General features: G+C 37.1%; 1 protein-coding gene across 1 annotated transcript in view; it reads left to right on the forward strand.

The window, feature by feature from the left end:
• The first annotated feature begins 3,181 nt into the window (after window positions 1–3,181).
• The window catches only part of LOC137503213 (uncharacterized), a 46,347-nt gene continuing 23,561 nt past the window's right edge, over window positions 3,182–25,967 (forward strand). Inside the window, exons 1-3 of the mRNA XM_068230734.1 lie at window positions 3,182–3,255; window positions 10,469–10,594; window positions 12,473–12,568. Coding sequence (XP_068086835.1) covers window positions 10,529–10,594; window positions 12,473–12,568 — 162 coding nt within the window. The 5' untranslated portion in view covers window positions 3,182–3,255; window positions 10,469–10,528. The remainder of the gene's footprint in view (window positions 3,256–10,468; window positions 10,595–12,472; window positions 12,569–25,967) is intronic.

Consider the following 25,967-nt stretch of genomic DNA (forward strand, 5'->3'; position numbering starts at 1 on the left):
ACTTTGATTGATCATTTTAACTTTATTCTAGTTACTACATTGATTCCCACTGAATGGAATAATTTTTTTCTAGTCCCGATACCAAAAACAAACAGATATCCACCGACCCCAGCTGACTACAGGGGAATTGTTTTAGGTTCTGTTTTGCGAAAAATTTTCTTAAAGATTTTACTCTATCGACTGTTATGGTGTCTCAACTTCCATAACCTACTTCCTCGTAGTCAATATGCCTTCATTCCAGGAAGAAGCACTCAAGATGCACATAATGTGCTCATAACAGATATCCTACTAGCAAGAGCTCGAAAACATACCGTCATGGCAACTTTTCTCGATATACAGGGAGCGTATGATAATGTCATACTTGATCTTCTCCTACGTAAGCTTCAAGATTTACTGCTCCCCTACAATTTCCTCATCATTTTGAGTAAGTTGTTGATGGATCGACGATTATTTATCAAAACTCCCTGCTCCCCAATGCCACTCCGGTCCTCCTCTAAAGGCTTACCTCAAGGAGATATTATGAGTGGGATCCTTTTTGCATTATACTTACATGATCTAGAACGCTTAGTTCTACGGACAGCACGTATTATCTCATATGCTGACGATATTTTGATTTATACTAGTCACGCACATCTGGACACATGCAGGAGCATATTAACAAATACTCTACGGGAAGTTCATATATGGCTAACAGATCATGGATTGCAGCTCTCTCCTTCCAAATGTGCCACGATGGTTTTTACACATCACCGGCAATATGACAACTCCCCTATTACTTTAGATAACATCAACATTCCGCTCACCACCTCACATCGCTATTTGGGACTAATTTTGGATAATAAATTATCATGGAAATACCACTTTCAAACCTTAATCCAACAGGCACAACATTGTCTACATATTCTGCAAGCTGTAGTTAGAAGGCAATGGGGAGCGGACCCCGTTATTGCCCTTGCATTTTACAAAGCTACCATCCGCTCAAGATTAGAATTTGGTGCACATCTCTTTGACATAGCTAAGAAAACTCAACTTCAAAAACTCGAGCGTATTCAATTTCGAGCCCTAAGATTGTGTCTAGGAGCCCTCAAAACCACACCCACTAATGCTCTGTTGGTAGAAGCAGGAGAACAACCACTACACATACGCAGATTATTTTTAGCTAAAAAATATATCCTTAAGAAGATGGCCCTGACTAACACTGGTATTCTGCCCAAACTCCAACTTTTGTATGAAATCCTACAGCGCACTAAACAGAGTAACTTCCATCAGCCGGCTTTGATTCAAGCATTCTCACAATTGTTGCAGTATGAAGGTGATATTCTAAAGTGTATGTCCCAGCCACATTTTGCTTTTAGTTTGCATATATATTTTTATACTCCCTCGATCATATTTCCTTCGGCAAATTACAGTCATACACCACACAAATATTTTCCACTTCCACCGGCATCTATAAAGCGATTGCGGGTTGCTAACCCGTCCCCCAGTCTGGAAATTTATACGGATGGTTCAAAAACTGCGACGGGAGTCGGAGCAGCAATATATATGCCCCAAACGAAAACCCATCAAAAGATGTCACTACCTCATACAATATCCATTTTCACTGCAGAACTATTTGCTATAAGACAGGCTATTTTATTTTTCAAACAATCACGACACAATAAAGGTCATATTTTTACCGACTCACTGAGCTCACTACAGGCCATATCGTCCTTAAAACCCTCTACCAACTGGTACGTGTACAATGTTAAAAAACTCCTTTATGACTTACAAACAGCAGGACGACACATCACGTTAGTATGGATACCCGGACACTCGGGAATAACTGGCAATACCATTGTAGATCAACTGGCTAAGGATGCGGCACATGCGACAGATAATATCAGAAACATTGCCCTGCCATATTTGGATTTACTAACCTCATTACGGATTGATAGCACCAATACCTGGAATGAGCTTTGGCAGGAAACATCCAAATATAAGGGTCATTTTTATTATCAACTTCAACCGCTGGCAGGGAAAAAACCCTGGTACTATAACGGACACTATACTAGAAGACATATTATAAATATCATACGATTACGTTTCAATCACGCCCTCACACCTCAATATAAACACAGGTTTCATCTTCCACCACATGCTCGATGTTACTGTGGTAATATAGCGAGCGACGCTAATCATATTCTTTTCAACTGCACAAGTTTTCATACATCTCGGCAGAAATTTCTGTACAATTTAACACAATTAAAAATTCCGTTTCCTACAAGTTTATCCTGTTTATTATATAAGCCTTCTCCGCAAATAGTTAATGTCATCAATCGCTTTCTTGATCAAAACAAGATCCACGTGTAGTCAGTAGTACCAACATGATTCGGAGGTAAACTTCGTGCGGATTAAATCAGTATTACGTTTTCGGCGCATTTCTACGGCTCGATATATAATTACGTCTTCGTATTATATTGCAGCCCCGGTACCGTGTGATAAAATTAATTAATTTCATGCTTTTTACGCATCCCAATCTTTTACCCGGTAGTTTGCTAACTCTATGTCTTTGAGTGTGTGTTTTTGTGTTTTTGTTCCTCTACCCTACGCTTTGTATCCCTTCTTCATTAACCGTCCCTAACCTTTCTATGTAGGCCCGGTCTTGTGTGTGTAAGTAGACAAGACGTCGAGACGGGTCACTCTGACGTGAAGACTAGAACCTTGTGTCCCTGTTATTATGTGTGCTCCTTTAAGACTATCTCGAATAATCCCCACTCTGCGTAATGATACAATTATTGGGTTGGCATTACGATAGGAAGACAGATGAAGAAGAAGTTACTATTGCGCAAGTGATACTAATGTTTCGCTTTTCCTGTGTATCTTGCATATCTAACTATATAGTTTCCATTCGTAGTGAACATAAGGACTCAATTGCATGTTTTTCTTTTCTGTTGCTACCTTAATGGGCATAAATGTGAACCAAGAAGCCCAATATATATCATCAAGAAGAAGAAGAAGAAGAATGCATCCCTTCCTAAATTCAGCCTGATCTACTGACTGTTGCAAATCAAATTTGTTCTTCAAGAGTTTGTTGTAGGTGATTTATCAACATTCAAATATCCGGTTCTGTTTCGAAGTGGCTGATATGTTGTTATATAAGGCGCGTAATAGCCAATTCTACAGCTTACTCCGTTAAGTGATTTACGGATATTCATCTTTGAGGAATTGTGATTTGTATCATTCTACACTGTGTTCACAACCAGTAACATATTGTCGGTAAGTTCAGACATATACTTTTGCTAAATATATAGATCTCAATTGAGAATATTAGAAGTTAATATTAATCTTTCTCAGTTTCAGCATTCTCCTAATTTTTACTATTTAATTTTATTAATTTTCTTAAATTTTATTTTTAATTAAGCATTCAAAATGAATACGCATATATCTAGCTTGCTTTTTAAAAAAACTCCCAGCCTGTGCGTTGCAAGTACCTGCAGGATGTGTGTAGCAGCAATATATCTCAATTTAGTGAAATGACGATCTTTTTATGAAGAGCTACGCAGATGAGGATTGCGGATGATAGTTTCAGAAAGAAATTCAGTATGTAGTGTGTAATTTTAATTATTGTTTTGCTGTGTTATTTAGCTCTGTGTGCAGTTTTATAGTGACGCTGTGAATGTTGAGTTGTTCTTTACACTACAGGTTGCGACATATGGCAGTAGGGTTCCAAATCTTGAAATGTTTCCATTTGGGATATCTGTATCTTGTTATATCAGTGTTGTTATGGAGATTCTTCAGTATGACATCATTATCCCACAGCAGCTACATCCGGTTTTTATTCGTGATGATGTAGGTAACAGTTGGCTGCCTCTCTGATTTATTGGTGTGTAGAAGATTATCAGGGGCGAGTGGCAGTGAGTTTGCATGGTGTCGAATCCTAGGATCTGCAGCCCTGGAAAACGTTTCCGTGTTTTCCCCATTTTATCATTAATTAACCTTAATTAAAGCTGCTGCGTACCTGATCTAATCCCTTTCCCTTGGAGTTGTTAGTGCAACATTAAACTGCTAGCAGGAATGGAAGAACAATCCTCAGGAATACATTCTGGCTGTGGAAGCTGTAAAAGCAGTTGCTTGAAAGTAAAGCTAATAACATATTAATAGAATAACCTGTTATGGCCAGAACAAGTAAACACAGCACATTTCAGTAGTGTCCCCTACATTGAAATATACAAAATACTATTGAGCATAGTTTCCTGAATAGATATGTGTTTACATAGAAATCTGTTCCCCGGCAATGTGTAAGAATCGACTCAATTAGCCACAGTAACAAAGTTTATATATTACCTGTGGGAGAAATTGTAGTATTCATTGTTAGTGCAGTGAGTTTACATTTACAGTGAAGTATCACAAAGTGACTAAAAAACACTGCTATTGGGTGAAATGAATTCCCTGAGGCACTACTCGAGGTATTCAACATAGACAATTTTTGTACCACCTGGGGAACAATAAACAGTTGTTGGATACAAGGATAATGTCCAGATAGAGGAGGAGACTAATGCTAAAGAGTATTCAAATTTACGTATGATAACAATGACATTTACAATAAGATACAAAAGTTGAAAATTAGAAAAGCAGCTAGGATTGATAAGATTTCTGGGGATATACTAAAGACAATGGGATGGGATAGAGTACCATATCTGAAGTACTTATTTGATTATTGTTTGCTTGAAGGAGCTATACCAAATGAATGGACAGTTGCTATAGTAGCCCCTGTGTATAAAGGAAAGGGTGATAGACATAAAGCTGAAAATTACAGGCCAGTAAGTTTGACATGCGTTGTATGTATGCTATGGGAAGACATTCTTTCTGATTATATTAGACATGTTTGTGAAATTAATAACTGGTTCGATAGAAGGCAGTTCGGTTTTAAGAAAGATTATTCTACTGAAGCTCAACTTGTAGGGTTCCAGCAAGATATAGCAGATATCTTGGATTCAGAAGGTCATTGTGATTAGATAGATAGATAGTCATGATTTATTTTAACTGGCAAAGTTAGGGACACGTGTCCCTGTCATACACTTAACCAGTGAAATACATAATTAACATAAAAATATATAACATACTGAATAAATGAAAAAAGAGACTGAAACAAATTACTTCGGTACTATGCTATCCTGCTGTACATAAAAATAACTATTATAATACACAAATATAAATTAACATTTTGCTTCCTGCAAAGAAATTAATATACAACAAAGAACGAATTACAATTTCAATACTAATATTAATACTAATAATAATAATACTAATAATAATAATAATAATAATAATAATAATAATAATAATAATGTAGATAAACCTACTAATATATACAATTAATTTGTCCAATTCCAGAAGTATATCACATTGACGAATGTTCAGTTTTCATGTGTTTACTGTGGGTGAAAAACATTGCAAAATGGGGATAGGGATGAGGATAACCTGATTGACCTGTCTAAAGCATTTGATAGGGTGGATCATGGGAGACTACTGGCAAAAATGAGTGCAATTGGACTAGACAACAGAATGGCTGAATTGGTTGGTATATTTCTAGAAAATAGATCTCAGAGAAGCTTTACCTGACCCTGTAATAATTAAGAGGAGAATTCCTCAATTCGGTGTTATTGGACCTTAATGTTTTTTTGTATATAAATGATATGAGTAAACAAGTGGAATCAGAGGTACGGCTTTTTGTGGATGATGTTATTCTGTATAGAGTAATAAATGTTACAAGATTGTGAGCAACTGCAACGTGACCTCGAAAATGTTGTGAGATGGACAGCAGGCAATGGTATGTTGATAGACAGGGTTACAAGCCAGGTTGTAAGTTTCACAAATAGGAAAAGTCCTCTCAGTTTTAATTACTGCATTGATGGGGTGAAAGTTCCTTTTAGGGATCATTGTAAGTATCTAGGTGTTAATGTAGAGAGTGAGAAGGGCTGGCCCAGCGCTTGAGTGTTGCTCGCGGATTGGCGCGCTCGAGCGTAAAGGGGGTGGGGCGATGGGTGACGCCCCGGCCGTAGCGAGTTAGCATGGCGGACTCTACAACCATTACACTATGTTATGTCGTTAAATAAACATAGAAATTCATAATTTTCAGGTGACATGTTTCGCCTACTTTTATTGGGCATCTCCAGCCTTATTTAATCTTAAAACAAACATTATTTAGAGGACATTGACATTTATGATTTATAAAAATTGATCTGTGTTTTCTTAAGGTTAAACAAACTAGGGAATAGTAGTTATAAAATCTGATGTTGAGACATGGCATATACAACACATGTTAAAATGATCGTAAACAATTTTAAAATCTTTGCCCAAAAGAAAATCTGTTTCATATCAAATTCTAAAAACAACTCTAGTCTGGCACTGAAGTGGATCTTCTTCGTAAGAAAATTCGAGCATATGTTAGCTTGAGGCAATTGTCAATACAAGTCTTCAATAGACTAGATTGGTTGAAACGTTGAGGTTGGATTTTATATCCTTTTGTGAACAGTAGCCTAAGAATATTGGCCAGGAGGAAAGGCGAACGTTTTAAATTACCTTATTAAGTTCGTTGATCCATAAATTATCGTAATATAACCAATGCAAAAAATACGTTGATATGCTGGTTGATGCTGCTTTTGAGACGAGTATATCTGGTATTTGACAGGTATGTTTGAAATTCTCGTGAAAGTGTAGTCCCTCTAGAAGATGTAAAGAATCGTGGAAAAGGATGTGGTTATACTGTAATGAAACAAACAAAAAGAAAGGCGTGTATGACAGTGTGTGTTTAAATTGTATGTTAATATCCAAGAGTTATGTATTATGTAAAACGGGTACTTACTCATTCGCCGTAACTATGTATATCTTTGTGTATTAGCAGCGTTGTTCTGTCTGGAGTTCCTACTCCTCGTGTTGTATCGATGTGGTAGAGGAGGATCGGAATGTTGAGGGGAAGGTAAAACACACACCGTGTTTCACGAGAAATTCAAACATACCTGTCAAATACCAGATATACTTGTTTCAAAAGCAGCTTCAACCAGCAAAACAACATCTTTCCTTGCATTGGTTATATTACTATATATTACGGTAATTTATGGATCAATCAACTTAATAAGATAATTTGAAACATTCGCCTCTTCTCCTGGTCAATATTCTTTAGCTCTTCGCAAAAATAAACAAAATCCAGCCTCAACGTTTCAACCAGCTACTCAATTGAAGACTTGTATTGACAAATGCCTCAAGCTACCATATGCTCGAATTTTCTTACGAAGAGGATCCACTTCAGTTCCAGACAAGAGTTGTTTTTAGAATTTTATATGACACAAAATTTGCTTTTGGACAAAGATTTTAAAATTGTTTACAATGATTTTAACATGTGCTGTATATGTCATCTCAACGTCATACATTGTACCTACTATTCCTTAGTGTTTTTAACCTTAAGACATCACAGTTCAAATTTTGGAAAACATAAATATTATTGTCCTCTAAATAATGTTTGTTTTAAGATTAAATAAGGCTGATGATGCCAAATAAGGGATGGGCGGAACTTGTGCCCTTAAAATTTTGAACATCTATGTTTATTTAACCACATAACGTGGTATTAATTGTATTGAATAGACGGGGTAATAAATATACTCCTTTTGTAAACTAAGTGTGCTTGCTGTTTTCAATATAGAACCAAAATGAGAGTGATGGTTTGTAACAAGTGGTATGTTCGGAGCTGCTAGCGGGGAGATGGCGTGAAATGACATTAGTAGACGAATAAGTTTGAGTGGCATCTTTAAAAGTAGGAAAGATCACAAAATGAAGATAAAGTTGGAATTCAAGAGTACAGACTGGGGGAAATATTCATTTATAGGAAGGGGGGTTTTGGATTGGAATAACTTACCAAGGGAGATGTTCAATAAATTTCCAGTTTCTTTGAAATCATTTAAGAAAAGATTAGTAAAACAACAGATAGGGAATCTGCCACCTGGGCGACTGCCCTAAATGCAGATCAGTATCGATTGATTGAAACTGCTAAACATTTAAACCAATTGTTTGACATGGAACTCCCTACAAGGGGCGCTCTGGTAAACACCACTCGGTTGTGTCATTAGACGTGACATGGACACTTAAGTAATTGTTGATGGCATTGCTCAATGCAATGAGCTGATAGGACAATTGTATAAATTTTTGTCTTCATATCAGTAGAATTTTCTTCATTTTCCATTTCCAGTCTTTTGCATTGAAATGTGAATCAAGTACCTCCTCAGTTTTTCTCTATCACTCCCTTCCTTCCTCGAATATTTTTTCTACATTTACTCCATTCATCTCTGTACTCTCCTTTCCATATCCATTCACCCTTTTCTGGGCATTCCCCGATGTCTTTCTCTTATGACTTTCTCTGTAAATACTTACTTTGGTACTCTATCCTCTTCCATTCTCTTCATGTGTCCATACCATTTTAGCTTACGGGACTCTATCTTGCCTTTCAGTTCAGGGAATCCAATCCTCTCCCTGATGTCTATGTTTCTGACTTTATCCCTTCTTGCCCTCCCTATTATTTCTCTTAAGGAATTTCATCTTGGCCTCTTGCATTCTGCTTTCATCATGTTTTATTGTTGTCCATGTGCCTGATGCATATGTCAAAATTGTTTTTAATACATTGGGTGCAGAATTTTCTCATATATCTTTCGGACGTCCCAGTTACAGACTATACATCTCGCACATTAGTAAAAGTCATTGGCTTGTTCAATTCTCTTTCCAATTTCTTAATTTATTTTCCCATCTTCTGCAATTATTCACCCCAAATACTTGAAGATTTTTCCACAGCTTCTAATGGTCTTCCATTTACTTCAATATTCCCACTTCTTTCTCTATTACCTCTCGACACCACTACTATCATACACTTTTCCATACTTATTTTCTTTCCATGTTCCTCTATCTCCTAATTCCATACAGCGTCTTGTTCTTGTGCTTCCATTTCATCTTCTCCGCATATTACTGTGTCATCTGCAGAGATGCCTTCTTGGTTCCCATTTTTTGTATACTTTTGTGGATTTCGTCCATGACTGTAGTGAAGATTGGAGGGGATAAAACACATCCTTTTTGAAGTCCTGTTTCTACTTTGAACCAGATAGTTTGTCCCATTGTAGTATTCATACTACTTACTCACTTGTCTTTCATGGCTTTTATAATTGGTTCTCCTATCCCTGCCCTGTTTTTATCAATGCATCCGAGATCACGTGCCATGGTACACTAACACATGCCTTGTAAATATTGATAAATATCATCACTGAATCCAGCCTAAATTCCCATCTGTTCTCCATCACGTTCGTTAGGTTCACAGATTGAAAAATTTTAAAATTATGTTTACACTGAATATGTAGTACGACACCACATGGAATTGAAACACGGATAATAACTGGTGCCGAAAAAACAGAGTTGAATCCTTTGAATGGCCATGATATCAGAAGTTCTTGATTATCAGATTGATAGAAAATGTCTCAAATAAAGGAATAGTGAATCAGCTGGATGAGGGGAGAATGTTTTGAGAGAATTTGATCCTGAGAAGGAAAATTTTGATAGAACAAATCTCAAAGAGTTGTCATCTTGTTCAGTTAGTTTTGAAGCTATTTGCAAAGGATATAAATTGTAGGAAGGGAGTCTCCGTGGCTCAGACGGCAGCGCGACGGCCTCTCACCGCTGGATACCGTGGTTCATATCCCGGTCACTCCATGTGAGATTTGTGCCGGACAAATGGGAGGCGGGACGGGTTTTTCTCCGGGTACTCCGGTTTTCCCTGTCATCTTTCATTCCAGCAACACTCTCCATTCTCATTTCATAGCAACTATCAGCCATTAATAAATCACTTTGGGAGTGGCGACCCTATCATACTAATAGCCTATATCTTCTTCATTCATTCCATCCCTGACCTGGTCAATGACCGGAAAACAAGTTATAGATTTTCATAAATTGTAGGAAGATTTCAAGATATGGACCCAGGTGATCAGAGTGATATGCAAACGGAATAGTCACTTAATTTTCAAGAAGTTTTGTGCATTTCGATCACATTGGATTTTTAATAAGAAAGGTCATCTTGTTGCGGTTTCAGTTCCATATAAAACTGTATGTTATATAGCTATTAATATGGTATATGGTGTCATATAATACTAGGGGTCCATTGACTATGATCTTGATATTGACAGATATGTTAACTTATATTTCCTATGGAAGTGATCACTGTTTTAGGAGTCATGTAAAACTAGACACCTGTAGCTATGATCGAAGTATCAGTCATAGAAAACTTGAGGTCCTTAGCTATGGTCACAATATCAACAGGCATATCAAATTTTGAGTTCTTCATTATGATCATAATATGATGGTCATGTAAAATTACAAGCTTGTTGCTTAGTCTGTTGACAAAGAACATATGTAGCAATGACATCAACAAGGTAATATAATTTTCCGGCTTATGTTTCAGTGTAAGGTCACTGGAAGTAATCAACGATCCCAGTACCTTCTACTTCAGTTGCAGTACGAAATGGACCTGGAAATAAAGATCAAAGAGGAACCAGCCGGGCTTGAAGGAACAACAAATGCATCTCTTGTAAGTCTCATTCCAGATAACGTTATAGAATTTTACTCTTTGCAGTTCAATAAGTTTGACAGGGGTATAATTTACTGTGTGCTTCCCCAATATTAACACCAGCAGTCACAATTTGCTGCATGGGCATCTAAGCATAGTACGACTCTGTTCTGTTTCTTTGTCTTGGAATACACCACAACATGCTACACAAAGCTGCCAAATCTTAGGAACTTAAGGTTGTGGTTGGATTAGTCTGTACTTTTTACTGTCAGTATCTAAATAACTTTCCTGTAGGGAATGCACCTCTTCTATTTTCCCCCTCCGATTATAATAGAGGATGGTTGGCCCATTGTATTGATTTTAAAACTAATATTCTCCAACAGTACTGCACCACCATTAGCACCACATGTTAAAAATTATTACTCCTACCATAATTAGTGTAGAAGAAGTTAAATCACAAATCATTCGTTAGTGTTTTTGAGACGATACGCCAGTCTGCTAAACAAAAAGTCAACACAGGTGTGATTATTCTGGGTTACCCTCACATCCACAATGTGCTGGAAGATATTATGTGTGTTGAAGAAAGAGCAGATTTGCCTATGACATGTGAGGGATAAAATAGCTCAAAATCTGAATATACTTATCTCAAAATAAGTATTTTTCTCAGGCATTGAATTCATTCAAAAAGGCTGAGTAGTGATTAGCTCATTTTATTCCTCAAATGCAGGTCAGCCTATGTTATATAGAGAACCATGTCTAAGGGCTCTAGAATGCAGGATTTCTGAGAATAATTTCTTAAGGCTCTTAAGGCACATTAAACAGAGTTTTTCTTTGCCCTTTTTCATTATTTCCCTGTCCTTTTTGTTCATCCTTTTCATCCATTCCTTAGTTCAGCTACTGTTCTCTTCTATATTGAATGCGTTAAGTTGGTATATTGTAGAACTTGATACTTAACTTCACTTTTAGTAGTAGGTTAACTTATATTAAAACATGAGCTTTTATTCACAGTCCCTTCCCCCCCCTTTACTGTTGACAAGGTTTTATGAATCCAAGTGAAAAATTTAAATGTTTTGTCGTAGATCATAAGGGATCCTCTGAAACTGCAGATATACACTCCAACACTGCTGATTCTCCACTGACGGTGTTCTCATCCCCTCAGCTCCTCACAGAACATTACATAACATGCTTATAGTAGTAAAATATTTCATTTCTAGTTGCTTTTCCTTTGGGCAACATCACATATTTTGATGGTATATGACTGTGATAAGTCTGCTTCATTCATGTTTATTTTTTTCATTTTAAACTTGGAAGCATTGATATATGCTGTTTGAAACAGAACTGCCTTAATGGTTTATGTAGCCCCCGTGATCTCAGCAAAACCAGAGTAGAGAATATTATTCCATTATTTCAAGGTATTTTAATCTGTCTATAAACAAACTGTATGCTGAGAACAAGAAATTATTTAGAACAGTTGTAACGCTTCTAATTTGTTCACACAACTTTTATGATTTGATTGATATGATTGTACATATGAAAACAGTTCATACAATTTAGTGTTTATGCCTATCGCTGCTTCCTTCCAAATTCTGTGTGAGATGGCCCCAATTCCATCCCTGGTATTATATCTTCTGATATGGCTAGAAAATATTTTGCATTTTATATTTTGTTCTCCATCTCATCCTTTCTCTGACATAAGGAGTGGGCAAGAATAGTAACACCATTCTCAGTACAACCTTTGGTTATAACAGTTCTTTGCTGGTAGAAATCATCCCTAAACATCAGTGAAATTCTGAAAGTAACTGTAATACTGGAAATCAATGAATTAACATGCTCATTTGTTAGTGACAGTATTTGTAGATGTGTGTTATGAGCATACCTAATATAACTTATTTTCCACAGGAACATTTTGAACACGTATCAGAAGTGATAGCTCTGAAAGAAGAAGTTAAATCAGAGTTAGCAGAGCCAGGGTCATCGCAGGAAAACTTTCATGAGGTAATGTACATAATTTGATAAGCCATCATCAGGAAATGGAACTGAGTAGAAAATTACTCAACAGATACCAGGGTTTGATCCTTCATTTCAGGGTACATGAGTGATAGTCCTACAGAAATTATACTTTTTTATGAGATTGACTGTTTACTTACCTAGTTTTCACTTTTCCTTCAAGTTGTTCCACCATCTTGCGTTATGATTTGTGCAGCAGTTAGGATTATTCCAAAGACCTCTATTCTATGTTATTTGGGATCTGGTATCATTCCTACTAATACTTTTGAATTTGTAAATAGTTTTGAACACAAAGCAGCTAAAAGACACATTGTTTTGTTACTGTTACAGGATATTTTACTAGTTGTTTCCAAATGAAACACCTTTGTTATCTTATTGATTATATTAATTATTGATTTCTAGATAATGCAGTAATTTGTTCATACAAGTTGTAGTTGATGTGCTTGTTTACTGTCAGCATTCGCTTGTATACCACACACATTGCAGCCATCTCTTGGGAAGTGAAAAATATTCTTATTCTTCCTAATGTGATCTGTGGTGTTACTAGTCTATTTTGACTTATAATATTTGTACCAGGAAGTACACCTCAACCCCGTACATTTAATAGAAGTGCCTTAAGGAACACTATCTATTGAACAAAACTTGAAACTGCTAATGCATAAAGTAGTAATCAGAAGATGTCACTACTGAATAACTGAGTAATATTTTATTTTAAAGTTACTTAAACTGACTGGATTTCTTTGTTTTGTTTTGGTGTACATCTAGAAGTTTGAACTTTTCTCCATAGATGTCCGTACAAAAAACTGAAGTCATGCACTCTGGTGCAGGGTGTAATAATTAATGATTTAAAGAAGTCTTGTGTTTATAAGTTTTCTCATCTAAATTGACTTTCATGTATTTTGATAGTTCATGGTTTGCAACACTTCCTTCTCATCCTGCCAGCTTTGGAGTCTGGCCAATCACAAATTTTCTGTATTTATTTTTTGGCCAATCATAAGCTTCTTGTATCTACTTGAGTATCCAATAAATTGAGAGGGTGTGGTCGGATTTAGTCCGATGCCGTCTCGAACCCTCCCCTCGGGTATAAATGCCGCGGCTTTTTCTAGTTACCTCGTCTAAACTCGTCAAATATCTGAGTGTGTGTGTTAATAGAGGAGGCGGTGTGCCTAATTGTTCGGCAGGAAGTACATCAGCCCAGGTAAAAGCCACCAGTTTTCTATCTCTGTATCTATCTCCACAAACTCACCCGAGGGGTAGGTTCTTATATTTAACTATGTAACCATCTGTTTACTATAACGTAAACTTTCTTTCAGCTAATGTAAAATTTCATACAGACTTAAACTGTAGATCTGTGAATAGAGAATTCTTTACCATCTCGAATTCCCCTTCAATTTATCTTGAGGTGACTACGATTTTGTAACTTTTTATCCTCCTGTAAATCACTCATTAACTTCTTTTACGAGTCACCTCAGTAGTGTGGGATTCCCTAGCCTCTGCATCATCAGGCCACAAGCCCAAATAGGGTATTAAATTTTGTTTTAAAGGAGCGCAAGTGTACGGCTCCATACATTTTGAGTTTGGGCCAGTATTTTATCCTGTTCCTCTTTTCCACAATGGCCCGGTAGTATGGGTAATAGATACCCCAGTGTAAAGGAATTGTAAATTGTACGTTGTGCTTGAAGAGGCAAGAAATTGTAAGGTTTGAGCATAGCCTCCTTGGTTGAATTTAAGGAGCATGTAAACTCTTTTGTGATATTGGTGTAATATCGAGGGGGCCTTCGGAAGGCTGTACGTGTAACCTTTCGAGTAAGGTGCTCTTGAACTGTGTCTTGGGAGATATCTCTCGTTATCTAAACAAACACAACATTTGTGAAGTTGTAAACTTGTAAATTGGATCTGGAAGCTCAAAACTTGTAATTTCCAACCCTTGCATTTCTATTTTTGTTTGCTATTTTGTGTCTGACATTTTGTTCCTTCACCTAGTGAAAATTTTTCTTAAGTTTGAGATCTGAAAAGAAATATAACCTTTATTTTAATGATTAAATTAATCTTTGATATCGTAGATAGACCCAATCAAAGCCGACACCTCTTTTCACCTCTCTGCGTTCCACAGATAATCCCGGAACAATATTACTTCAACATGCAAGGAATAGATAAGCGATTCAAGAGTTATCTTGCCTTTATGTTTCGTAGTTCGTAAGGGATAATGTTTGTACATAGGGCTAGTAAGTTCACCGTTACTCACCTGAACTTTCGTTACGTGAATGAATTCGTCATTACCAGGATATGTTGATTGTTGATGCCCATAGGGAACCTCAAACATTTGTTCCGAATGAGTAAATTTATAATACCAATATAAATGGTCCGTCCAAATGTCCAATAATGGTCCGTCCAAATGTCCAATAATGGACCATTTATATTGGTATTACCAGGATACACATTAGATCACTGTCATCGCCCACTTCATAACATTTGTGTCATCTTCTTTCAGTTTGACTATGTTGCTATGGGGTATTTCATTGCCCATTTATTGAGATATTCATTTCAACATCTCTTCTGGGAGTTCTGGGTTAGCTGCTGAAAGTATAGCCTTGTGGGCAAGGTTGTATAACCATGATCAGAGAGTGAAGTAATTGACTCTCCTATAAGGAAATGGGATGTTGTTAGGTAGGAAGTGTCAAAAGGGTCATCATTTAGCTTTGGTGAGGGGATGTTAGTATGTGTTGTAATAATGGTCCCTTCTTTGTTGGTGGAGCGATAAGAACCCATCACTCATCTGAGCTGATATATCAGACTCTTGACAACTGCTTCCCAGATTCCACCAGTGTGGTGCTGCAGAAGGGATGAAATGCCACTTGAGTCCCATGCCTGCAGTTGTGTGAAAAGTAGGTTTTCTGAGGGTTGTTTTGTAGAAAGGCCTTGATTTCTGTAGCTGCTCCAAAGAAGTTTGTTCCATTATTGCTGTAAATATTCAGGAGTTGACCTCTATGAGTTCTAAGTTGATAAAGTGCGGAGAGAAATGTTGTGGTGCGATCAGGTATCATGTCTATTTAGACAGCCTTGGTAGATAGGCGGTCTGGTCTTGTTCGATTTCACACGATTTTTTACTAGAATTGGGCAGGCATACTCTATGCTAGTTATAACAAATGGGTATGTCAGGGTTAGAGGCACCCTTTGTGTATTTTGCATTAATTGTTCTGAGTTATCTGCATTCAACTTAGAACACTTGAGATGTGTATGAGTGTGGCTTCTTTCAGTCCCCTTTGCTGATGAGATCCTAAACTTTTCTCTCAGTGTGTTGAGTGCCATTATGAAGTAGATGAAGGTGTTCTGCCATCATAACTATATTTGTGAGATGAAGCAGAATTTCTAATTCTTCCAGTCCACTAGTATTGGAGTATTGTGCAGTCTTCCACCAACAAGAAGATGGCCTTCCTTATGTATGATTGGATGTATAGTCTTTATATGAGTTGATAGTTTCCTACACAACATTAGTCTAACATTTGTATACAGGGTTCATCTCCGATGCAAACAGTGGACTTTAATTTCACTCCGTGGGTTGTTTACAACAATCTCAGATAATTATATGTCACAAATCTCGTGACTAGTCCATATTAAAATGTACATTAATTCAACAATGTTACAAAAGTTTATTGAAATCCATGTATTCAGTACACGTTGGGTTCTTAATATTAAGATTTTGATCTTGTCATACTAATTTAAGGAGACATGTTTTGCCCATTGCATGGGCATCATCAGCCATGATCTCATTCCTAAGGGATAAAAATCACAATCCTGATCACTCTAGTCAAAGTGTTACATAGAGGAACGTGTGTTATAAATATGAGGAGACTTGTTGTAATTTCACAAATGACAGTTTGCACAATTAAGACATGTCTAAATTCACAAATTCCAATTAACACAATTAAGGCACGTCTAAAAGATGATTGGTGAAAGGATGTATGTGTTATGAGAGTGGTCCATTCTTTGTTGGTGAAGCGATAAGAATCCATCACTCTTCTGAGGTAATATATCAGACTCTTGACAGCTGCTTCCCGGATTCCACCAAAGTGTGTTGCTGCAGGAGGGATGAAATGCCATGTCAATCTCATGCCTGCAGTTGTGTGAAGAGTTGGTTTTCTGAGGGTTGTTTTGCGAGAAAGCCTTGATTTCTTTAGCTGCTCCGAAGAAGTTTTGCCATTATCGGTGTAAATGTTCAGCCTACAGCCAACACTGCATAAGCTCAATGCACCGCCCATCTCCTCTCCTCCGCCACACTCCGTTCCCTAAATGACACACAGATACAACACAAGATGTGCAAGTGTCATTTGTTCTGATGCTGCAAAGGCAACTAATTAACACCAGAAAGGTCGAGGGGGTAAGTAAATGTATACACAGCGTTTTTTGTCAAATTTAACCTTTATTTCCTAATCTTGAATATCTTCCTACCCTCCTCTCATTACAGATTCTTTACCACACATCCCTCAATAGTAGATTTCAACATTGAAGCTGTAGCCAACTTCAAGCATGAGCGTCCCCATTTGACTAATAAGACGGGAGGAGGTTATCACATCAGCTAGTAAAGACATACACATTAACACACATTCATGAACATCTTTTCACTTCTACAAAAAAAAAAAAAAAGAAGACTGGCCTCACCATCCAAATACAGGTTTAACAGAGTTTTGCCCATACGGGAAACCGGGGAATATCAGGGAATTCAATAAATAGCAGTTAATCCAGGAAATAACAGGGAATTCAGAAAAAAGTCTCGAAATTCGTTCTTCTACCAGATGAAATGGTCATACCATGTTTATCCATTAATAGAAGCACATGTTTCAATTTTTATAACATTAATCTTGGGTATGTCTTTTATGCCAGGAATAAATTGTAAATAAATCTGAATAAACATTAAAGAAAACAAGTGTGATCTTGAATGTGAAGTAACCAATAGCATCAGTAGCTATATGGATAGGCTATAGCAAGCAGTAGCGACTATGATTGATCGACTGATCGATCGAATTTTCAATGTTTTGATCTGCTTACTATTGTATATTCTGTGTTGTTGGGGAATGGCAAGGCCTACATTGCATTCTCAATTTTCTAATCGCTTAAATACATTGTTTCCACAACAAAATTTGCGTATAGACAAAATACCACAACCCAACGGATGACTGTTTGTTTACTTTGAAATGACATGTGCGATAGTCACTACCTCGTAAAATGTGTATACTGACAAAAAACACTGACTGACTGCAGGAAAGTGTGAAATTCGCTGAAACTTAATACTCATTCTAGTGCTCATTATTATTATTATTATTATTATTATTATTATTATTATTATTATTATTATTATTATTATTACAATTATTAAACGTACTGATGTAGGTAAATCTTGTGTAAATGTATAATGCATCAGGACACCGTTCAGGCCGTACCATGTATAGTTTCTAACCTATCTGTTGAAATGCTTGGTGACGGACGTGAGTGAATGACGCTCCACAGTAATCAAGTGATTTGAAGGTGTTATATAGCAGTGGAAGTGATAAAAACTTGCAGAAATGTTACATTTGTATATACCCACATGTTTTGTTGGTATTGATCTTCTTTTTGTTCCAAATTTTCATTGTAAAGAAAATGGCCCACCGAAACAATGGAGTTGGAAGCCCAGCCACTACCAGTGCTGCCAACATACGCTGCCTCATGAAGTGTGTGTGGACGTCTTCATTAATTCGGACAGCTTCCTTGAAAAAATTGTGCAGGCCATTTTGACCTGCATAACAGAAGTGGTCATAAAAGAACTTGAAAATATTTAAAATTTAATATCAGAACACTTTCAGAGTTACCTAAAAAACTTGATAAGAAGGAGACAGAAATCCACAAACTGAAGAAGGATAGGGATGCAAAGTATGATTCATTGGAGCAATACAGCAGAAGTAATGTAAGAATTTTCGGCATCCCTGAATGTTCGAACGAAAGCTGTGATGAACCAGTGCTGAACGTGTGCAAAGCAGTAGGTGTAGATGTTAGACTTAATGACATTGATAGGTGTCACAGAGCAAGACCTCGATCACCAGGGAAAATGAGACCTATCCTAGTGAAATTTTTGTCCTATTGCTCATGTCAGGATATCTTCACTAGGAAAAGGAAACTGAAAGGCTCATCCACAAAAATCCATGAAGATCTAATGGCTATCAGAATGTCCATCTTGAAAATGGCAATTCTGCATTTTGGTTGTACAAACACTTTGACTTACTCAGGAGACATCGTAATCAAAAATGCCGACGGGATGAAATTAAGAGTGTGCCAGTTAATGGAACTTTCTATGGCATAAGCTTCTGTTGCAAGGCTGCCTTATCACTTGGCAATGTGAGTCCACTCCCATCTTTCAACATGTCACAGCTGAGAACCTAGTTTTTTCAAGTAGCTTTATCTATGTATTGTCCCCTTCAAAAGTGGTAATATTTTATTAGAAAGGAAATGATTTATTTCATCAGCGTGTTGGGACATTATTTTAATCTACAAGAGGGTGAGATTCTGTATTTCGTGCCAGGGCGAGCCAGTCGCTTCGCGAACAGGTTTTCCCGACCTACAGAGAACACGAGGGAGCAGCCTGGAATTCCTGTTATGTGGCCTTCAGACACATGTGTGCGTACCACGTGACCCGGCGAGCAAGCAGATCTCAATCGATCAATAAATGGAAAGTCAAGTGACGTAAAACTGGAGCAGCCAATAAAAGTGACAACCTTCACTGCAATTCAACAAATCCACCAATTAGAAGTAATTAAGAGACACACCTATGTCTTACGACAGGAAATTAGTGGTAATTCCAGAGGAAAATTTGGTAGAGGGTTTTATACTTCTGAACGCTAAATTTTAGCATTACTCTGACTGCGGCAACCGAAGAGATTGGACGTCGTTTGCTTCATCGGAAGACTTTACATTGGAGAAGGCATCGAGGACTGTATAAACAGCAATTCAGACACTCGACAAATTCACTACGATTAATTTAGGGTTATTCTAAGATAAGTGTCTTCAGCCAAACTATAAAGCATCGAGAGTGAGTCCTGGGCTATTTCTAAGACTTTTTGTTAGTTTCAGCTTTCTACAAGAACTTGAAAGAAGAAAGGTCCTGAGTTCGAGTTTACTGCAAGATGGATATCCAGTTCTACGAAGAATACTGCAAGTTCCTGTACATCGTCAACGCCTCCATGAGTCACTAAACATGTAAGGCATCGGACATGGGCGAAACTTCGTTCGACGGAAGGTGATGTGACCACGTGCTAGGTCATCAGCCACAATCCAGTTCACACCAGTCACATGAGTATTCTTTAAGAATTCAATTGCTTTCTATCTTTGTAAATAATTGTAAACGCAGCCTTACTTATTCCTTTGGATTTCTATTAGTTTTGCAGTAGTTTGATTTTTCATTCTTCTTTCATTGGTGAGAGGTAGTTAGAACCTTGGAATGAGTGTGTGTTTGCTCTATTAGTTAGAAATGTGTGTGAATCATCGAGAGAGACCTTAACTGTCCTAAGAATTTAGAAGACAGGAGAGATAAAAATTAAATGAAGCCCGCGTTAATTTTGATTAGTTTTGAAATAATTTGAAAATTATTTGAAACAAATTAGGACAGTGTTCTAGTGTTTTTTCTTCGTGTAGAATTTCATTCTACGATAGTACAACATGTTTATGGGTTCGAATTTATTTAGAGTCATCCGAATAACTTCACACGACAACTTTACGAATGAGATTACGCACGGTCAGGGATAATAATAATAATAATAATAATAATGAGTAAAAATAATTAAAGCTAATTACGGGCTAAAATGATTTAATAAGGTCATGAGTTTAATGCTAGTTATTTTTGGAGAGTATTATCGTGTGCTCACTTTATGTAAAGTAAGCCTGGGACATGGCAAATTCTCCTGACGGAGTATCGACGAGTTATAGGTATATTTCTGCGCTATGAATTTGAATATGACTTGCAGATGGGCATTATATTTTGAGTAATAATTTATGCACCCATTAGAGTCAATTTTGGGAAGAGATGTGTCACTGGACATGATTTCTTCGAGCTTCAGTGCAGAATAATTGAGAGCCACGACATTATGATGAATAAATATAAATGCCGCAACTCATGTACCGTAAGCGCGTATCCTATTATTTTGACCTGTGTTATATTATTCTACTCGCTAAATTAGGATGATTTCTGTTTAAAATACTCCTTGAACATCGTTGTATAGTTAATTTCTTTGTATAAGTGATAACCTTAATTCTATCACATTCTGAATTGATACCTGGGATGTGTGTGATAGTGTCATCTAGAGAATGATTTCCCTAATTCACAGTAAAATCCTAAAATTAATAATAATGGGTTAGTGTTCGTGTAAATAATGTTATAATAATGCCGTGTAACCCTGTGTGAATGTGTGATGTGAGATTTGATCCTAATCTGTGTTTTTTTTTAATATTTCATGTACGATTTTGTGAAGGTAATTTTCATTATGTGCGTCAAAGTTTTGACCGACTTGTGTTATTTCGCGTGTCCGTAATTGGATCAATTTTGAATCTTTAGAAGATTTTATCGTAATTTAAGATAGATTAGGGCCTAATTTACTAACTCAAAGTGGATAAGAGAAGGCAACGTCCGTGGACTGATGTCACGAGATTTAATTGTTAGATATTGTACAGTCACTTTCTGCATAAAATTGAGCCAAAGTTAGAATGATAGATGTTCAAGTAAAATTTATTAAAAGAATTTTATTCAGTCAATAATTATATAAATGATATAATTGTGGAAAGGAAAGTCTAGGGAAGACTTGCTAATCATAAATGAATGAATTAAATAATTTTTAATAATTTAAATAAGGAGAAGAAAATAATCATTTTCTTGGAAAATAATTAAAACCCAGAGGGAAGATTTTAATTTTAATTATCATAGGAGAAGGATATCAGATATTATTTTGTTTTCAGTCAATTTTTCAGTAAGTTAATGATTTTTATATTTATTATTGCAGAAAAGAACAATCATTGAAAATTTATTTGAGCGAGATCCCTCACGAATGAAAGCACGAGGAGAAGATGTTATTCAAGAATTCAACCCAGATTTTGTTAATTTACTTGTTTTCTTTAAAAGAGTGTTAGTTTAATAAATGTGAAAACCTAATTTAGTCTCCTTTCATTTGTCGCTAGTCCTTTATCTATCCCTGCCTTTAAAATTTTCTGCGCAGCCGATAGCGAACGGTCCACGACTGAGACCCTCGCTCTCCGGCGAGCTGAGCCCGGCATGAAGGGGGCAGGTATAGATTTGGCGGCCAACGTGGTTAGGCCCGATTTATTGGCTGTACCAATAAAAGGACTCGATCTTGTAGTCCAGAATTTGGACAAAAACAAGATGCGGCGACAAATAAAATTTTTTTCCAGGTTATTTTTGAAACATTTATTAGCCCAAAATTTTGTGGCGAACTACACTCAGGTTAAGTTTAGGAAGGGCCTTGTTGTTTAGTTATAAACAAAATCTGGAGGATAGTTGTCAAAATTTTTCTTTTAGCGGCTATTTTCCGCATAATTTGGACTTAGGCTGTAGGATTGTATTTTGCGACGTTAATCTTCTCTGAAGGCTGTGACATCAATCGACTTGTGACTGATGAATTGGATTCTGGTATGTGGCCATCGAACTTAGTCCGCCCATGTCTGAATTGCCGTTTATCTCAAAGAAAAATGAGTACTGTAACAATGGAGGATTTACGTAGACTCTTAGACGGAGTAGTGATAGACTTACAGAATAACTTAAAACGGGACATGAATGAAAACCAAACTAAACTAGAGCAGAATCTTAATGAATTGTTAGTGCTTAAACTTAGTGAAAATAATGTATCATTAGAACAGAAACTTAGTGAAAATCTAGAGAAAAAACTTAATGAGAATAGTGAGTTAGTAAAACGGGAACTCAAAGGTACTATTGAGGAAATCCAAAGCAAGACAGAGGAAAATATCGAAAAGCTACACATGGACGTTAAATTATTTAATGGGAAGTTAGCTTCAGTTCAAAGCGAATTGGTATCTGTGAAACAAAATTTTTCAAATTTAAAGGGAGAAATCCAGGTCGGAATAGACAATGCCATGTCAGCTATGTCTAATGAATTTAGTGAAAGACTGGCTAAAGTACAAACTGGGATATTACAAGGATTAGGCAAATATAAGGACGAGGTGCAAGATAAATTTCAAGCGATTGAGGAGAAAATCGATGAGAATACACAGGACTTAACAGCAACCAAAACAGCATGGTCGAGGAAATTTACTCAAATTTTCGAAACTGTGAAACAGGTAGAAAAGGGCGTTATTGCTGAAATAAAAGTAGCTCAAGTCACCAACTCAGAGCGACTTGAATATTTTTACGAAACGATTGAGGAAACACAACAGAGTTTGCAAACTATGAAAACCTCAATAGATAAAGAAATAGGAGAGGTCAAAGCTAGTTCAGAATCTTATAAACAAGAACTACAGAATGGAATTCAGGAACTCACTAAAGAATTACAATTGCTTAAATTGCAAGGCGAAAGTCATAATATTGTAACCAATACATTGTTAGAGCGGCAAAGTAATTTAGAAAGGAAGGTATCCGGAGAGATTTTATCTTCAACTCCGAAGCAGGACGACCAAATGAATGCCCATAACAACGTAAATGTTACCAATCCAGCTCAAGGATATAACAGCGGAGGAGTGAGTCAACTTAATACGTCAGGTCAAACGCAAATAGTAAATATAATTCGAATGCAGGAGGACCATCCAAAAAAATTTAATAACGTAAAAGGGGTAACTCCCAGGAGTTTTATTAATGAATTACAAGAATATTTTCGGGACAACAAAATACCAGAAGAGCGCCAACTGCGAGTAACGGAAAGATATTTGGAGAATTCTGTATTGACATGGTTCACAGCGTTCCGATACTCATTCGACAATTTCGAAGGATTTAAGAGGGCTTTCCTAGAAAAATATTGGAACACGGATATTCAACATAATCTCAAGACAGAGTTGTACGCTAAGAGGTATGCCTTATCCACGCCAACACGATTTTCAGAATTTTTCTCCAGTCAGCTACGTTAGCTACGAGAGCTAGACACACCGCCATCGGAAGCTGAATTAATAAAGGTCATTACCAGGCAACTTCCAGCAGAGACGCAACGAATCATGATTGCCTCAAATGTACAAACTGCGATTCAAGCTGAAGCCATATTGAGACAGCTCGACATGACATCCAGAGAACCACAGAGGCGAAATTCCGGCCAAGAACAGCAAGTTTTCCAAACCAATGTTACCAGATCTGAAGAAAGGAACATTGCTAACCAAGGGAGAAATTGGGGTAGAAATATCGAAGGAAGACAACCCAGAGACCGATCTCCGAGACCAGGACGCCGAGATGACGAAGAATGGAATTATTCCAGACGTAATGTCCGAAGAAGACCATATGAAAACAATAGGGACAGATGGAGAAGAGAACCAGAGAATAGAAGTCCTGAGAGACGGAAAAGAAACTGGAGAGAGGAAGAAAGAGAGAAGTATTTGCGGGAACTCCAGCAGTCCAGTCAAGAACATAAGAAATGGCATCGGGCTATACATGAGCAGGACGTCAACCCCGACATTGTTGGAGCGGAGAGTTTGGAGTACCAAAGAGCAAAACAAAGGGAAGAGAAAGAACATTCGGAAGATGATGGGTACAATCAAGGTGCCATCAAAAAAAAAAAACAACCCTTGAATTAGTAGGAGATAGTCTCGACGCTAACCCATATAGTAACAGTGAAACGCAAGAGTGGATTATTGTTCAAATTGATTCCTGGATGACAAGATCAGATGACCTACTCGAAGAAAATCTAGAGTCGAACACGAACTACCTAAAGACACTACCTATAATTTCGGCTAGAATATGTGGCGTAAAAGTAAAATGTTTAGTGGATACTGGATCTACAATTAGTGTCATTTCAACTTCTTTCCTAAACGATTTAAAGGACAGACATGATATCCCGATTATACCAGTATCTCACATTAAAATAAAAGGAATTATCCCGGATAAGACTGTGGCTTGCAAACTACAGACACTGTTGGATGTTGAAATTGGAAATACAAAATTTCAGAACGTATTCTTGGCTATGTCAAATATAAAATTTAACATCATTCTAGGAGTTGACTTTTTGACATCTTACCATGCCAATATTGACTTGAATTCCAACCAGATTCTTTTTCGATTGGATGAGACATGGGAAACGGCTATAGTTAATCCAGCCGATATCAATGATCAGAGTGTGTTTCTCATTAATAACGCCTCGACACCGTGGGAATCCGAAGACCAGGAAGCCACAGAAGAGGTAAATCAGGCTCTGGATAATATTATAGAAGAGGGCGACGATGCAACACACCCGTATGACCTCATAAACTCAAAGGTTAACCAAGCTATAGGAACGGAAGAAGAAAGAGGCCGACTCCGAGAGTTATTGTTAAAATATAAATCAGTGTTTGATGATAAACCAGGCCAGATCCCTGACTTTAAATATTCTCTAGTAGTCACAGACTGGACCCCGTTTAAAAGGAAGCCTTATCCAATCCCTGAGAAATTTCATTCTCGCGTAGGGAAAATTATTGCAGAAATGGAAAGAGACGGGATTATCATGAAATCCAGTACACCATTCATAAGTGCTTTAGTGGTGGTACATAAACCAGATGGATCTCTGAGAATATGTTTAGATGCGCGAAATATTAACTCCAAACTGATACCAGAAAGAGACCAGGCACCAGCAATTAAGGATGTCCTTAGAAAATTCCGTGGCATGAACTTATTTACATCAGTGGATTTTACCTCCTCGTATTACCACATTCTTTTGGAAGAAAAGTCAAGATTATTGACTGGATTTATGTTTGACCAGCAAACATACGTTTTTAGAAAATTGCCCTTTGGCATTTCTAACGCCTCGGCCGCTCTTATCCGTGCCTTAGATAGATGCCTTACGGATGAAGTCAAGAGTTTTATTACTAAATATGTTGATGATCTGCTTATGGCGAGTGAAACATTCGAAGAACATCTGGTTAAGCTAGAAAAACTGTTGAGCAATCTTTCAAAATTTGGGTTCCACATCAACCTAAAGAAATCACGCTTCTGCCAGTCTGAAATATTATTTTTAGACCATATTATTGATGGAAAAGGTATAAGGCCGAACCCTATAAAAATTGAAGCTATTAGCAAATTTCCGAGGCCGATACGTGTCAAACAAGTACGGCAGTTCCTAGGCATGGCCAACTTCTTTGCGAGCCATTGTCCCAACTATACACAAACGGTAGCTCCACTTCAAGATCTATTAAAAAAAGGCAACAGGTGGAAATGGAACGAAGAGTG

This window comes from Anabrus simplex, chromosome X (assembly GCF_040414725.1).
Source record: "Anabrus simplex isolate iqAnaSimp1 chromosome X, ASM4041472v1, whole genome shotgun sequence".
In the NCBI taxonomy this organism is placed as follows: domain Eukaryota; kingdom Metazoa; phylum Arthropoda; class Insecta; order Orthoptera; family Tettigoniidae; genus Anabrus; species Anabrus simplex.